This window comes from Sinohyriopsis cumingii, chromosome 3 (assembly GCF_028554795.1).
Source record: "Sinohyriopsis cumingii isolate HCF-2022 chromosome 3, ASM2855479v2, whole genome shotgun sequence".
Lineage (NCBI taxonomy): Eukaryota > Metazoa > Mollusca > Bivalvia > Unionida > Unionidae > Sinohyriopsis > Sinohyriopsis cumingii.
In genome coordinates, this window is record NC_142963.1 from 131,609,420 (window position 1) to 131,626,806 (window position 17,387).

Consider the following 17,387-nt stretch of genomic DNA (forward strand, 5'->3'; position numbering starts at 1 on the left):
ATAGAGGTAGAAATTACATGAAACGATAACTGCGAATATTTTTGCAGACCTTTTGATACCAGCTATTTTTCTGCTTGTAAGTAATTTTGAAGGAATGTGGTGAATTGAAAGCACTATTTGATATGTCTAGCCAATGTGAATTGCTATAAATGCGGGTGATTTTAATTGCCTATTATGTTCATTATTTGACTAAGAAACCAAGTGCTTAAAAGCAAATATTAGAGGTGTCATTTCTTGCAATCGTTTTGTGCTAAAGACATTTGTGCCTGTTCATAGTCGGAGCAATGATTCTGGTACCAAGATTGGTTTTTCCTTTTCTCTAGTAGCCGATAGTAAATCCAAACCATATACTGTTGCAAAATATAAACTCGATAACTGTTCGATGTCTGAAGGTTCATTTGTTGGAAGGTTCATAAGTTCAAACTATTTTTGTTCAAAAGCTCATTCTTTCTATCATTTTAGCCCAGTATCATTTATCCGAAGAATAAAGGGGTCAATAGTTCGAAGGTTCATTGATTCGAAGGAAAAGGTTTAAAGGTGCACCAGTTCGAAGGTTTCTTCGTCTGAAAGTTTTTTTTACAACAAGGGGTCCATTGGTCCGAAGGGTCATTAGTCCGAAAATATTTGGAAAAAGTGTTAACAAATCCGAAGGTTATTTGGTACGAAGATATTTGAAAACGGTTAATTGGTTCAGACATGAAATATTTTGCATATTTTATTGGTGTGTACTTACCTTCAGGCCATTAAACCTTAAGAACATTGAATTCTTCTTTAGGACCAGTGAACCTTCAGGCCATTAAACCTTAAGAACATTGAATTCTTCTTTAGGACCAGTGAACCTTCGGTAAATTTAACCCTTCTTTCGGATCAGTGAACCTTCGTTAAATTGAACCCTTCTGTCGGACCGGTGAACCTTCGATAAATTTAACTCTTCTTTCGGACCAGTGAATCTTCGGCAAATTGAACCCTTCTTTAGGACTAGAGAACCTACGCTACATTGAATCTTTCTTTAGGACTAGTGAACCTTCAGTAAATTTAACCCTTATTTCGGTTCAGTAAAACTTCCGATTAACGTACATTCAGACCACTATACCTTAGAACCATTTAACCCCTCTTTCGGACTGATGACCCTTCGAATGTATGAAGCTTTCTTTCGTACCATAGATCTTTCGGACCCATGAACCTTTGGATTATCCAAATGTAATCGTAAATGCGACCGATTAGGTATGGCTAATATTATACATGATCACTCCTTGAATATTGCAGACCATCGTGTAACTCAGTCATGCCATTTGTACATAAAACAACGAGGGCATATGTACATACAATCCAAGGCGTAATTATGTATAAAGAAGTAAAAATCACTGATTGCTTAACGCTTGTACTCACGGTGGAGCGAGGAACGAATAACGCTGTTGAACAAGGTGGAGCGAGAAACGAATACCGCTGTTGCACACGGTGGAGCGGGAAATGAATAACGTTGCTGAACACGGTGGAGCGAGAAACGAATGACGCTGTTGAACACGGTGGAGCGAGGAACGAATAACGCTGTTGAACGCTGTTAAGACAGATGTCATCATCACGAATGTGAACAAGTCAACGAGTACGAAACGGCTGTGAAGCTTGTCTATATGTGTTTAACGCAATCAAAGGCCTGAGTTCTATAAGTATTTATGCAATCAAAGACCTTCGTTATGTAAGTCTTTACGCAATGAAAGACCTCAGTTCTAAATTTGAGTACGCAATTATATGCCTAAGTTCTATAAATGTTTACGCAGTCAAAGCAGTAAAAACAGTCTCACACTGTAGATTATATTATGTGACATGGTTTTGTTTGCGGGAAATAATTTCTTTGATTAAGCAAGGCGTAGGTTAGGGCTGCGCCTTGTCTGCTGTGTTTTTTTTTTCACGCAATGATAGATTATTTGATCACTGAATTAAATGAAGTGTTGCATGGTCTAAGCATGGTTGATCGTCATTTGGCTTGCGTTTTATTAGCAGATGAAGCCACTATAAAGAGTAAGTAACGGTATTCAATGCAACGTTTGTTTGGCAATGGTTGCTACCTCTGCCAAAATGTAGAGATTTTGATATAAGGCAGACCTGTACTGCTGTATTCATTAAAAAAAGAAGAAAAAACAATTTTGCCTGCTTTCTGTTTCATAAATCACAGATTTGCGCGGTAAAACTTGCAAATACCATACAACTACCCTCAAGTAAAAGTACCCTCTACTATACAACTTAAGTCCAAATTAGCAAGTATGCCACCAATTCTCCAACATATAACTTAAGATTAAGCTAGCAGAGTACCTCAAACATGCAACTTAAAATTAAACTAGCAAGTATGCCAACGTACCTTTAACAGACAACTTAAAAATAAACTAGCAAGTATGCCAACGTACCTTTAACAGACAACTTAAAATTAAACTAACAAGTATGCCAACGTACCTTTAACAGACAACTTAAAAATAAACTAGCAAGTATGCCAACGTACCTTTAACAGACAACTTAAAATTAAACTAGCAAGTATGCCAACGTACCTTTAACAGACAACTTAAAATTAAACTAGCAAGTATGCCAACGTACCTCTAACATACAACTTAAAAATAAACTAGCAAGTATGCCAAAGTACCTTTAACAGACAACTTAAAAATAAACTAGCAAGTATGCCAACTTACCGCTAACATACAACTTAAAAATAAAAGCAAGATTTCCAGCGTACTTATAACAAACAACTTAAAACTAAACTAGCAAGTATGCCAGCGTACCTCTAACATACAACTTAAAATTAAACTAGCAAATATACCAGCGTACCTCTAATATGTCAACGTACCTCTAACACACAACGTAAAATTAAACTAGCAAATATGCCAGCGTATCTCTAACTTCTCAACATATCTGAATTACAAGTTAAAATTAAATTAGCAAATGTGCCAGCGTACCTCTAACATGTCAACGTACATCTAACATACAACTTAAAATTAAACAATGCTATAGAAGAAACATGTTAAATTCCTTTTATTGTATTGATATCACCGAATCCCTAAGGAAGTCTTAAAATCTGGCAAAGAATCATTCTACCTTCTGTTCTCTAATGATGCGAACTAGAGTCGGGCATTTCCAATTCCATGATATAAAAATTGTTTCAGGGTACTTTGCGGGGTCACTCTAAACAAATATGATATGGCGAAATTGCCCTTTTTCAAAAGACCTTCTGCAGGCGTCTGGTTAGTCCGATAAATCAACCCCCCAAAACTGTTGATACTGATGGACGATATGTGGAGAGTGACTGATTTATCGGCCTCGCGTCTGATGTCAGGAAAAAGCTATTAACTGTACATATATGTCAGTATTTTTAAAACTCTTGTAATCTAATGGATTTTATACCATTCATTTATAGAATTGCTAAGAAATATAGTGTTTGGAAACCGTATTTTTATATTTTGCTTTTTTGCTACAGCTCATAAATATAGGAGTCTGGAATCGTCGCTTTTACTTAAATTATTAAAAGTTGAGAAGAACGTATCTAGGAGGTTAATCTGGAATTAATGGATAACTCGATTTACTTAAGAAATTTTCCGTAAATATTTATCAATATTATGATTTCTGTCTGAATTAGTGAAACTATTTGTACTGACTATTGATTACCCAATCATTTGCAAACTCTGCTAAATGGTTGACGACAAGGTGAAGCATCCCATTGCACATTTGTGAGAAGCTACTGGCAGCATAAACTCATTTCTTTGAGACTGCGAATTTCACTTTAGAGGCTAGAGAAGGAGTTGATTTATTCAGTCAGGAAGGTGATATTTTGATGAAGACAATTCTTGGAAGCCGTGCTGATTATCTGCTAAATATCGATGATGATTTACGAAACAGGTTTATGGTGATGACGGGATATGATATATTTTATTTGTACAGTAAATACAAGACACTCTTTCATCCAAATTGAAATCAAAATATGTAGCATGTCATCTTTATACCACAAACCTAGCACATTTTTGTATACCAAATATCTAGTACATTATTTGTATACACAGATCTAGTACATTATTTGTATACCACGTATCTAGTACATTACTTGTATATCGCAGATCACTCTCACAGTAAAGGGATAAACGAGCACGCTGTCTTACTGACTTCAAATTTGTAAGATATAAAAAAATTGATCTTGCCGGGTGGGGTTCCATCGTTCGCCCAACCACGTCTTCGTTTTTTTATGGTTTTAAATATATATTGTTTTGACGTCTTATTTGCGTTGGCCAACATGATGTTTATCATGAACACTGGTTAATAGATTGTAAGTAACAGAATAAATACATTGATTCATATGTATAATCAGCTTTGCGACAATCAGCTTAGTCTGAAAGACAATATTGTGCTAATATAGTTAATTTATTATACTTGTCATGCGACCCTTGTTTCATATACATTTATGTACATGTACTGTTCGTGTCTTTGTTACACGCCAGACAATACGGTCGATATTACATCTGCGTGGGCTATTCGTGGCTTCGTTACACCAGGATTTAAAACGGCCGATTGTTCATATCTTCGTCATACCACAGTCAATACGACGAACAAATGTTCGAGTCTTCATTAATTCATCAGGCAGTAGGGACATTTGGTCTAGTCTTCGTTCCATTATCAGGCAATAGGGACAATTGTTCGAGTCTTCGTAGCAACATCAGTTGGGGGCCCCGAGTGTCCGAGTGGTCTAAAGCGCCCACCGTTACGGGTTACTGCCATCTCACCTCTGTCTGTTTGGGTTCGAGTCTCGGGTTCGGCCAGTGTGGGTATGTGAGAAAGCTTGCCAGTAGCTTCTCGTGGGTCGGTGGTTCTTTCCGGGTTCTTCCTTCACCATTTATACTGGCCGCCATGTAAAGACTATCTTGTGCTGAAAAATGGCGTTAAACCTACAACAACAACAGCAACATCAGAAAATAAGGACAATTGGTCGATTCTTCGTTGCATAATCAGACAATACGGCCAATGCTATTTTATTTATTCTAGTACGTCTGCTAAAGATCGCTCCGGTGGAAAAGAGCGTCCGTCTCGGATGCTGGAGGTCGCGGTTTCGAACCCCGGCCGAGTCATAAAAAACTTATAAAAATGATACTAAAAGCTGCCTCGCTTGGCGCTCAACATTAAGAGGTTAGTGTTAGGACTGGTCGGCCTGATGTCAGGATAATGGGACTGGGTGGGACATGATGCTACATGTCTGCGGCATGATGCCCCAGTGCTAGAAATCACTATAAACTGCCACACTGCAGACATCGTAGCGACATCACTGAAAAATTGTTTAAACTACGTTAAAAATCCAAATCACACACACACACACACACACGCACACACACACACACGTCTGCTAAATGACTTTTTGTGAGATTTGGAGAGTGAATAAACATATATACATAACCAAATTAAGCATATCGCGAAAGCTTTCAGGAAGAAGTGCCTGTACAATTAACCAAATTTGAATGTGTGATTGACCGGAAGTTAAATGAGCTCAAACATGGCTCAGGGGTCGCTTTGCGTTTTGCATTTTTCATTCTGCATTTGTTTTTATTTTAGCATTTCGTTTATTTCAAACTTACCCTTGCAAACAAGTCATCTTGAACACTTTTTACTGAACATGCTTGCTTCTAATTGTTTGTATTATATGCTGTCTCGCTCTCCGATTTTGACGCAAATCGGTTTCTAACAAATAAATAAATAAATAAATAAATAAATAAATAAATAAATAAATAAATAAAAGAGAATAAACCACCTCTCTCAGAGACCTACTTTAGAGAGATATCTGAATTTCTTCTGGAAATATCATTATCTTATTTTTTAATTAATATTTAAAACTCTCAGCCGTTGCTCCAAACGTTTCCTTTTTGTATGGGTTTTGACATTTTAAAACCTATATACACCGATTTTTTTTGGAGGCACATTATGCGTCGTCCGTTTGCACGTCCATCCATCCGTTATCCTGTGTTTGTTCGGTACGTAACTTTGCAAGCCTCAGAGAGATTTTGATGAAGTTTTAGATAGATCGTTAGCACGATAAGGCAAATAGTCACGTACGATGGTTATGTTTCTGGTTCAAAGGTCATGTCACAATCAAGGTAAAATGTAACTTGTAACCGTTTCCTACTGAACTACTGTAATATTTGAATTAAACGAAACGTAGGTATATATCGTATACTAGCACATACCATAGTGTTATGTATATTTCATTTTAATTATTTCTGTTTTTTCTCCATGATTATCTATTTTGGATTTGACCTTGTCAAAACTTACGTTAGTGTTTTACCTGACCAGTAAATTTTATTTTGGTAAACAAATGCATAGTTAATATTTCCCATGAGTGTGGGTTAAATATTAGGATCATTATCAACTGCTAAACATATTGGAACTCCTTTGTTTTTGCTTTCTTTAACATTCTTGCAACGTTCAAGGTCTAACCTCTTGTGAAATATGATTCTTAAAAGACTGAATCTAAACGTTTTTCAAAAATCTCAGACGTGATCTTCCACGTAAGATAGCTACATGGACACCAGCTTCTAAACAATTATTAAGGCCGTTATATAAAATTTACTTTGAAATCTCCGTGCTTCAAACCCACCGTTCGAGTTTATGGCTAACATAGGGGTAAACCTACTGCCAGAAAGTAAACCTTTTGAAAATCCTCATCATGACGTGTACGCTTTGGCTGGAGGTCATTTAAAAGTCAGATGAGCAACATGAGGGCATTATTTGAAGTATTTTTGGTTTCAAGTTTTAAATAGTGTTCATGAAACACGAGTACCCCACCATAAAGACGGAAACGCACAACGGAAGGACAGGCAGACAAACAGACGGACAGAAATGGTGATACATTATGCCCCTTACACATTCGTAGAGGGTCATACAACTGGTTAATAAACGGTATAATTCATTCTAGAGCTATAAATCTGGATTTCAGTGCTTTCTTGTTGTTTCGACAGACGGTTGACTGGTGTATGGAAGGAACAATGCCAGACACCTGATCTTCTTGGAGTAAGTTGACAAGTCAAAGGAATAGCACGCTGTTAAAACTCTATCATCTTAGTTCACATAACTTACATTAGATTTTTTTGTTTTAATCTTGTGTGACCTGCCAGCAATACTTAATAATCTGGACTGGATTTCGCTAGCAGAACTTGAGTCTGGATTTAAATTTATGCCTTGACTCCAGCGATCTAATTGTATGAAATGTGTGTCTGGCGAAAGTTCAAATGATTGAGTTCTAAACTGAATTTTTTCGATATTTTGGTGAAATTGGAGTCAGGTGCTCTAAGGGTATTTTTGAGGATTGTTGGTGGAGACACGTATTTAGAAAATTCCGTCAGCTGGTTGGTGGACTCCTGCATCATTCGGCTATACATTAAAATGAGGACATAATTTCTTAAGAGTTTTTACTATTTTTGGTGGTAAGAACGCCTTTCCCTAATTGCTTTACTTCCACTGAAGGGTTTAACATTTTATTCTAAATGCTTTTTACAGACTAAAGATTGAACTTGTTCATGTAGCAGATCGAAACAGAATTCCAAAGACTTCGTGCACAAAAATATCTCCAAGGGCTCACGACTATTCAGGATTAATTGCGGCATATATCAGCGCGTGCAAATGTGTGGCAATATTTATACAGCAATATGACAATCTTTAAACACGAAACTTTATTTCGTTATTGGCTTTTAGATTCATTTAAAATGTATCTTGGTGAGATACAACGTACACGCCATGCAGTGTCTGGAAAACTACGTGCAAGTATAATGTGTTTCTCCTCCTTATCTCTGTTCATTTGACTGAAAAATAAACATAGGTCTGAAGCTATGTCTCTGAGCAGCAATTCATTCCAAATTATTGAAAGTGTACTGCCTGAAAAAACCTACTCATCACGTGTGCAATTCCTAATTGCCTGTGCGCGAATTGGACCAAAACCAATAGAAGTATTTTCCAAAGAAAACTGTCGAGTGTAAAAACATTTATCTGAATGAAGTTCTTTTGACTTACAACTAGTTTTTGTGTGAAATATTCAACATATTTGTCACGCTACATCAAAACCTGTGTCAAGCCATGATGTTCTACGTTCGTATTTTGTACTCCTCGTTTGGTCATGAAACATAAAATGTCCCAATTTTCTAACTAACAAATACGAGTTATCTACTTGATATATAGTTCTTATTACTTCCTATCTAAAAAGCATAATTTATTAACTTATTGAACAACATGTCAGATTTTAAGTATCCACCCGAAATGTCCTAAATTGTTTTTTTCCCCTCTTTTCTGATCTTACGCAATATTAGTTTTGCGGTACGAATGTTAAGTATTTATTACGAATCTACAGCATGTTTTTTTAATTATCAGTTTTGCGATTCCTAAGGCTTAGATAGAGATTTGCAAATATAAACTGCAAAATGTTTTGTGTACTAAATGAAACTGTACAGTAAAATTTCTAAATCGATGTAAAATTAATCTTTTAAATAATATTTCAAATGTTAAATATGAATGAAAAGAAATCAAACTCTGTCTTTAATATTTTCTTCTTATTCTTACCTACTAGCAGTTGACATTTTGATGAGTATACTGTGTGAGTCACTGAATATAATTATTTTCGAAAGTGCTGTGAGTTACTGCACAAAATTATTTTAGATTACAGTGTGAGTCACTATTTAATTGTTTTGGAATGTACTGAGTCGCTTACGGACTTTTTTTTAGAGTACATTATGAGTTACTTACAGACTTATGTTCGAGTGCATTGTGAGTCATTGTACGAAGTTATTTTGAGTACACTGTGTGAGTCACTGTATTTAGTTATTTTCGAGTGCACTGGGTCATTGTACATAATTAATTTAGAGTACACATGGAGTCATTGTATAGAATTATTTTCGAATGCACTGAATCACTTTCATAATTATTTTAGAGTATACTTTGAGTCATTGTATAGAATTATTTTCGAATGCACTCAATCACTTTCATAATTGTTTTAGAGTACACTTTGAGTCATTGTATACAATTATTTTCGAGTGCACTGTGAGTCACTTTACATAATTATTTTAGAGTATACTGTGGGTGACTGTATATAATTATTTAAAGTGTCATCAATATACAGAATTATTTTATACAGAAGATAGGTGTTCTTTCCCAGCTAAGTCACTTATATATCTTCAAATATGAAATCGCCATCTAGTGCAAGTGTGGAGACACGGTGCTATACAAAAATAAAAAGAAATGGTAAATGTCAACAAATTAACTATGGGGAAAAAAAACAACTGTGGACAGATAAAATTAATAACTGTGTGTAGATGAACTGGCATTTAAATATTTGTCTATCTGTCCATTTTGTGCCCATATTACTGTTTGTAATTGGAGTTCATCTTCACAATATATATATATATATATATATATATATATATATATATATATATATATATATATATATATATATATATATATATATATATATATATATTGCTATTCGCATGTTACTCCTAACTTTATAGAGGTCGCTGTGAACTGTAGTATATATCCTCCTTTGTCATCGTGTACTTAGACATAAACTCCGAGTTCCTCTTCCACTCGGCAAGGTCATGATTCGCACTTAATCTTTCGTTCCATACAGCTGACAAAGGACTCAATACTCTAAATTATATTTTTAGCATGACAGACACATAACTGGACACTGTATTACAACTCATGACTGACACATTACTGGACATGTTGGTACATTTATGACAGACATAGCTGGACGATAAAGCTCTTGGTTTATGAAATCTGGGTGTGATATTCTTTCGTTACTTCTAGGACATTTCAGCAGTATAAAGAAAGGCACTGTACATGGGAATGCCGCTCTGCAACCGGTATAAGTAATCACAGGGACTTATTTCAAATAAAGTCTGTGTTCTTTTCCGTCAAGATTCCGCACATCTTGTAGGGTTGTTATTTGCTATATATGTTGTAGATTTTGAATTTATGCGAATCTCCGCTCTCCGGTTTTATAACTGTTTATCAGAGTTAAGTATGAAATATTAGTTCTGAATTCACTTCATTCCGTGACCGAAGTTCAAAAGTCAAGCCAAATTTTGTAATTTCTTTGTAGATGTTTGGGACAGCAACCGTACTTCCCTGCAATTTTGAAGAAGTGGACATGAGTTTTTGTAAGTACGAGTTATCGTAAATATGAGTTATTGTAAGTATTTATAGGGTGCGGCATTTATACGGGAGAATATGAACGAATTTGTATCAGCTATACTGCAAGACGTGCGGAGTGAAGTATAACTCTCGAAAACGAATTCATATTTTCCTATGCAAATGCAGTAACCTTTCGATTATATGCTCATTCTGCTTTACTGCCTAAAGTTGAATAATAAAAAGAGCACACTACAATTATATAAAGTAATTAAATTTCTGATAGATTTGTAAGTAAATACGCAAGCGCAGTTCAACAAATACACAATAACATGCTTACATTGCACAACCCAGCGACTTTCGAATTTGCTAGCGTATTGCGCACTCGTTCATTTAAAAAGAACTCTCGTTTCGATCTACTGGAAATTGAAATTGTACCCCTATTATGAATTATCGTGCTATGAAACAATTTTTCCAGCTGGTCTTTAATGGAGGTAATTTGTTTTTCTGTCGATCCAACTAAATTTTGCTTACCCATTTGTGATGAACCGTAGTTATTGTCTGGTCTATTCCGTAAGATGTACATGTCACTGAATGGACTGGTCTTGATGCAAGCTGCATGTGTTCTTTCATTGATAGTTTGGAAACATAGATGGAGAAAATATGAAAATCTTTTGATTGAAACAAGAAGACGCAGGATTAAAAATTGCGTGTTAATGCAGTATATACTCTTTAGGGATGGGATTTCTATTGGAAATGTAGTCTAGATTGCAGTACAATTTCGCGCTGTAAATATTTAATTTTAATCCATGTAATTTTGATTAGCAGAGATAACCAACAAAGTATTTTCAAGAAATTCAAGGTACATAAAGGTAGCTACATCTGTTGACATTGTTGTTACCAGCTATATATGACATTTTTTGGCATATCACTTGCATGCTCATTGCTGGAAGGAAGCCATCTGCATGACCTGCATGCACTGTGCTAAAATTCCAAACATCTTCTCAAAGAGTTAAACGGGGAAAATCAGATTGGGTGTGGGACTCCATTTCGCCAGCGGAAATAAAGCTCCTTCCTCATTTTAGCTTATTGGCTCTGCGCCCCTTGCTTTTCTACCAAAACCCTGTGCTACTTTGTTTAGACTCTAAGGGCATTGCTCATTGTCGGAACTATTCGATTTGCATTCGTTGTAAACATTTCCGATAAATAAGCGTTGAAATGATCAGGATGATTTTTTTTTCAATACCGCATGTCTCACGTCTTTTGTTGTAAAGCCATCGCTGGAGATTAAAATATCGCATTCAGTTTTTTTTTTTTTTGTGGGGTTGAAAGTTTCTTTTGTGACTAAGTGAACTGATCCACATTGTCAACTTTATCATCTCTACTTTCAAATGGACCATGCAGTTTGCTTAGTTCATCTACAGACAAATCTAATAAATCAAAAGCGTTGGCGTCTGCTACATGAGTGAACATTGTTTGTTTGCAATAAAAGAGCAGTAACTAACACACGATACTAATTTTAGATACGTGTCTTGCAGTATCAAGCAGTACACGATGGATAAATACTGCACGAGTTTGATAATGTAAAGTTAATGGAGACAAAAATGTGTATATAACAAGAGTTATTGTGCCTTTGACATTGTACATCCCTAATGCAGACTAAACAGTTACATAGTTTTAACTTTTGTGAAAGGAAAAAAAAAGATAATTAATACTTTACTGCAGGTCTATAACGAAATGACTTGTCCCCAAAAGTTTTACACAAATTAACTGACCATTCAGATATCAAATTTGGAACTGGGTCAAGATTTTAGTGTAAGAGTTAATTTTTATTGTCATAATCGTGCAGCTTAATCTGCATCAAAATAAGTGTCTAACTGACCACCTTTCTGTCATGAACCAGTCACGTGACATTCTTGATGTGTTTTCAATTGATTGAGTCATGATTATGATTACACAGAGGATATTTGCTTGCTTCTAGTACATGATGGATATACATGTATATCACTGAGTGAATGAATGTTATACATCATCGACATCTTCGCTAGCTAAGCTTCCGATATGATAACCCTATCTATACCTTGGTGTATCCAGCAGATATTTCTGTGTTTCGGGTCTGTGAATTTTATTGGATGCGGCTGCAAGCCACCATATCCACTAAAAATTAAGATGTTCGAATCTGAACACTGCTCTTACATGATCTAGACAAGGGAAGCACACAAGTTGAATGGACTGTTAAATAAGCAGTTTTCCAGTCGGTCTATGTTTGTACAAACACCTTTAATTCAAATACATCCATAATGGTTTCCCTCTAGTATGTAGTCATACTTTGGATGTTAAACTTACAAAGTATTCTCTTTAAGTCAATTGCCTAGACCGTTCCCAGCCTATGTACAACGCACCGTTGTTACACGCTATTGGTTAGCTGGCATTACATAATAAGGGAGGCAACTCGTGAAATCCGATAGATGTCGTTAGGACAAAGCACTAAAATATATGTTCGATCCGCCAAGGTGTAGACAAAGTTAACATATCGGAACCTTGGCTAGCGAAGATGTCATCATCGAGTGGATATATATATATATATATATATATATATATATATACTAAAATATATGCATATATATATATATATATGCAATAAACTGACAACGAACAGTGCAAAACTAGTGTCTAATTAGCCTGAGCGCTTTCGAATCTTAATGAGTCTTTTTCAAAGACATGTTCAAAACATAGACAAGACAAATAAATAAAACACAAAAAAGACTTTGTGTTTGCAAAACTTTACATTGCTGTTTCTACAGGAATCAAAACTTTAAATCCACTATGCTTCAACCAGCCTAGTTCAACCCGTTGCGGATGCTGGAAAACACTCTTATTGACCTATAAATCGATGAGCCATAACGACATCTGTTGTTTTATGTAAATTTATGCAAGCGCAAATTATATCCGGGATATTTCATTGTTATAATATTAATTATAGCCTATTAGGCAAATTTAGAGAATTATTTAAATAAAAATGTATTGGCTGCAAAAGATAATTTTATTTTTGCATGGCTGTCTTTTTCTAGTCTTGCATAACAGGTCGACATGCTATCACTACATCAAGAAATTGACAAAATGGCGAATGAAATTCTTTGGTCGTAATGTTATCAGTGTCTCTTGAAAAAGTTCTTCAACGAAAAACTATAATTAATAATTCATTCCAGTAACTCAAAATTATTTATCTTTGAAAGGACACTAATTCACGGACTAGCATAAAATATGTTTGATTGGCCTTAGCTACAAAGCTTATTATTCAAACATACGTACCAAGATACACATACAATAAACAATGTTAGTAATATACATACAAACCTAATTACTTATTATGAACTATAAAATTGGCGCCTCTTTCAAAAGTGCCTTTGACATATTTTTCAAAAGATGTTAGATTTTTTTTAGTAAAGTATTTTATCAGTATAATAATTCATTAACAATACTTGAAAAATTGATTCATTTACAAATTTAGGATTTTAAAATATTTATTGGGATTGGTAGGCTTTTTGCTTTGGTTCATGTTAAGAATATGCTATACATTGATGCCAACAGGGCTGGCATTAGGCCGGTTGGAATCGGGACCCGTGCTAAACAGGGGTCCCGCGCGTTAGTAATTTTAAAAATATATCTATAGAGAGAAAGTAATTTTAAAGTGATGGAAGACACTTTTAAGTTCAGTATCATATAAAACTTGTTTAAAAGTTACTTTCCAAATGCCGTGCTCAGAGGAGGACCTGCGCTTAAATCCAAGGGGCCCCGCCAAAATGATCCAAATTGGGCCATGCGGTTGCTAAAACCGTCTGGATGTCAAAGGCGGAATAAATCCTGTTTTCTGAATGTAGAAACGCGGAGTTTGCCAGCAGTGAGTATCCGATGATGAGAGCAACCAAGAATTCTGCAATGCTGACTGTACACGAAGTAAACTTAACATACATATTTTTTTCGCAGTATGGTGATTGCTTTGTCCCATGTTCAGTTGTAGCAGTGACAAATCGACAAAGGGCCATAGTGCTAAAATAACAAAATGGCCAAGCTAAAGAGATAAAATTTGTGCCACAACGTGACTAATAATTTTTGTTGCAATTCGTTTTGTTTTAACCCCCAATCACCTTCTTCATCGCATTGCTGTGTTTACTTTTTTACGCAGGAGTGTTATCTATTTGTCACAGTGATGCAATGGCACATTTTAGTGTTGACGCTTTCTCGCTTTGTCGCGTTGATGCCTTCTACTTATCATGCGCACTGGATATCGTCAAGCGACACACCTTTTTTACTGCATATTTGAACGTGGAAAGTGACATTTCGAAATACTAAAATATATGCATTTTTTTAGAATGCCAGTGTTACTTTAGTAATGAAGTATTCTAGTTCACATTTCCTTCCCTGTTCAAAGAAAAGAAACATGCGCAGGTGACACGACAAATCAATTGCATATGGTGACAATGTGCGTACCAGCCGTGAAATTGTCAAACGGGCAACGCGAGGAAGCACCAACGCGAAAAGTGCAAATCTACCAATGCGACACAGTTAAGATGAAAATGACACCTTCAAAACAATGCAACAATCTGACACTATGGTTCTATCTCTTTTGTCGCCCAACCATTACTTTGGCGCGCTATATTGTCCCCTTGCAATTTCTTGCATTATTACATTATTTTGTCGCTTTGACGCGTTGGCGTTTTATCACGGCCAACAACTCGACAACTTCATATGGCACAAATCAGCCATCACTGGAGAAAAGTTTTATTTCTACGTGTACTGCTTGTGGACGTAAGGAAATCGGCGTAACTTTATTTAACATCGATGTGATTATGAAAATAAATCACACACATTTAAAAGGTGTTGAATCATTTGTCATTTTATGTCATTGTCTGTTTACACCATTTTCATCCATTTGCACACAGGCAGTGAAGTCAGTAATTCCGCACAGCGAACGATGGATTTGGTGCAGGAATGCTGGAATACTGAGAAATCGGAAATTATGATATCATGGCAGCATGGGGGTAAGTGGACAAATTGGTGTTTCGATGAATCTTTTAAGTGCCTTTGAAACCACACAAAAAATTATTCCGGATTAACAAGAATATTTCCACTACCATAACATAATTCATTATGTCAAAAGAGGACGAAGCAGAGAAAATATTGAACATAGGAGTTCCAAGGTACACAAACCTGTTAAATTATAACATGACAACTTTAACTACAAAAGACGTATGTATGCATGTATGTATGTATGTATGTATGTATGTATGTATGTATGTATGTATAAATTTATGTCTCTCAACGCACACACACACACACGCACACGCACACACACACACACACACACATATATATATATATATATATATATATATATATATATATATATATATATATATATATATATATATATATATATATATATATATATATATATATATATATATATATATATATATATATATATATATATATATAAACAACCTTCAATGCACAAAGGATCTTGAACAGTAAGTGATCTGTTGATATAAAATCTATGCAACGAGTTTAATAATATCCAATTCAACGAGCTGCATGCAGGACTGTTAGATTGTATTTAAGATTTTCATAACTTTATTTCCAGATGAATACGAATTAAAATTCTATAGCGTTAAGAATTTTGCATTATTATATGCTCATTTTTTTCTTCGTTATCTTTACATTGCCAGAATCGTTCAGTATTTTACGATATTGCACTCGCGCTCACTTCATATTGTACTCATAAAGGAACTACTTCTATTGTAAACAAACAATAGACGTAGACGCCAGCACTTTTGATTTGTAAACAAATCATGTACACTCACGTAGTAGGCACTTTACGTTTTGGTTGATTAAATTTGTTTTTGAATGAACTAAAGCAGCTGTTTCGTGGACTGCCACATACCAGCTGCTTTGCTACATTCCGCGTTATCTTTTTTGATACAATGTTTCGGATTTAGGCGGGCGATATACGTCAGATTTCATAAAATTGCTGAGTCCATACAAATAACATGCAAGTGACAAGGCATAAACTGTCTTCTTTAGCTGGTAATAAGAATAACAAAAAAAAATTTAAAAAGTTTTACGTCCTGAATTTCCTCAAAATCTACTTTCTTAGTTCTGCAAATCCGAATTACATGAGACATGTCATGGGTTCTCAAGCTTCGAAAATGTACTGTAATTTCGACTATATTCCAAGTGCAATTACATCATCCTTACTGCACTCAAAACGAAATAAACATATTCCATAGCGTCTTTTTGATAATTGCAATTGAAAGACTTCAAATTTTCCCACATTAGGATTTCAAACATTCAATGACAGAACAGAAACACACTTGCAGATATCAACACGATGAACCGTCGACGCTGAAATTCGATGTACTTCATAAAAAATTGGCACATATAAATCCTGTCCATATTCACGAAATTTCGTTGAAACAACAAAAAATACAAAAGTCATTATATTTCCAGATCAAATGGAAAAGTTGTTGCAGTACGCATTCATTCACAATACGACTCCAAATTTCAATTTTAAGTAGACCAAAACGCCATTTTCTTTCAAAAGTTATGTCTAGCGTACGACCAATTTCAAATTTATCTGGGCGGAGTTATGTGCGCATTAATAATGTTGTTGTTGTGTAATGATGAATCTGCGCTTGTGTATTTAGTTCGGAATACGGCATACATTTAGTTACTTTGTTTCATGTAGTGTATTTTTGTTTACTTAATTAAGCTTCAGGCAGAATAAGAAAATGAGCATATAATAAAATGGTTACTGCATTTGTATGAAAAAATATGAACTCGTTTTGTCGGATGGATATACTTCACTCCCAAGGTTGTGCATTCATTTCATCCGAAAAACTCGTTCATATTTTCCCATACAAATGCAGTAACCAATAATTACTCAATATCGTTACTATGTATTGTTGCTAGGCGCAACGACGCAATGTGACTAACGAATTTTGGGATACACCATATAAATTTTGTTATTTCTGCATACTCAGAACAAAGTACTCATGTCGTTTTCTGCATATATCAAATTACAGGTGGATCGCCGAATGATTTTTTTCTTCATGTGACGAAAAATGAATTGGCCCAAGGAGACTTTGTGATGACGAAATTCTGCTTCCGCTTGTATACATCGGACCCAAGACAAGGAACCTGGTCATGGGTACTATACAAGCTCATTCTATGCTGAACCCTTTATGCTT

At 35.2% G+C, this 17,387-nt stretch overlaps 1 protein-coding gene across 1 annotated transcript in view; it reads left to right on the forward strand.

The window, feature by feature from the left end:
• The window catches only part of LOC149803864 (uncharacterized), a 38,269-nt gene that overhangs the window by 2,578 nt on the left and 18,304 nt on the right, over window positions 1-17,387 (forward strand). Inside the window, exons 2-4 of the mRNA XM_089951452.1 lie at window positions 10,109-10,166; window positions 15,081-15,179; window positions 17,223-17,347. Of these exons, the coding sequence (XP_089807578.1) occupies window positions 10,109-10,166; window positions 15,081-15,179; window positions 17,223-17,347 (282 nt within the window). The remainder of the gene's footprint in view (window positions 1-10,108; window positions 10,167-15,080; window positions 15,180-17,222; window positions 17,348-17,387) is intronic.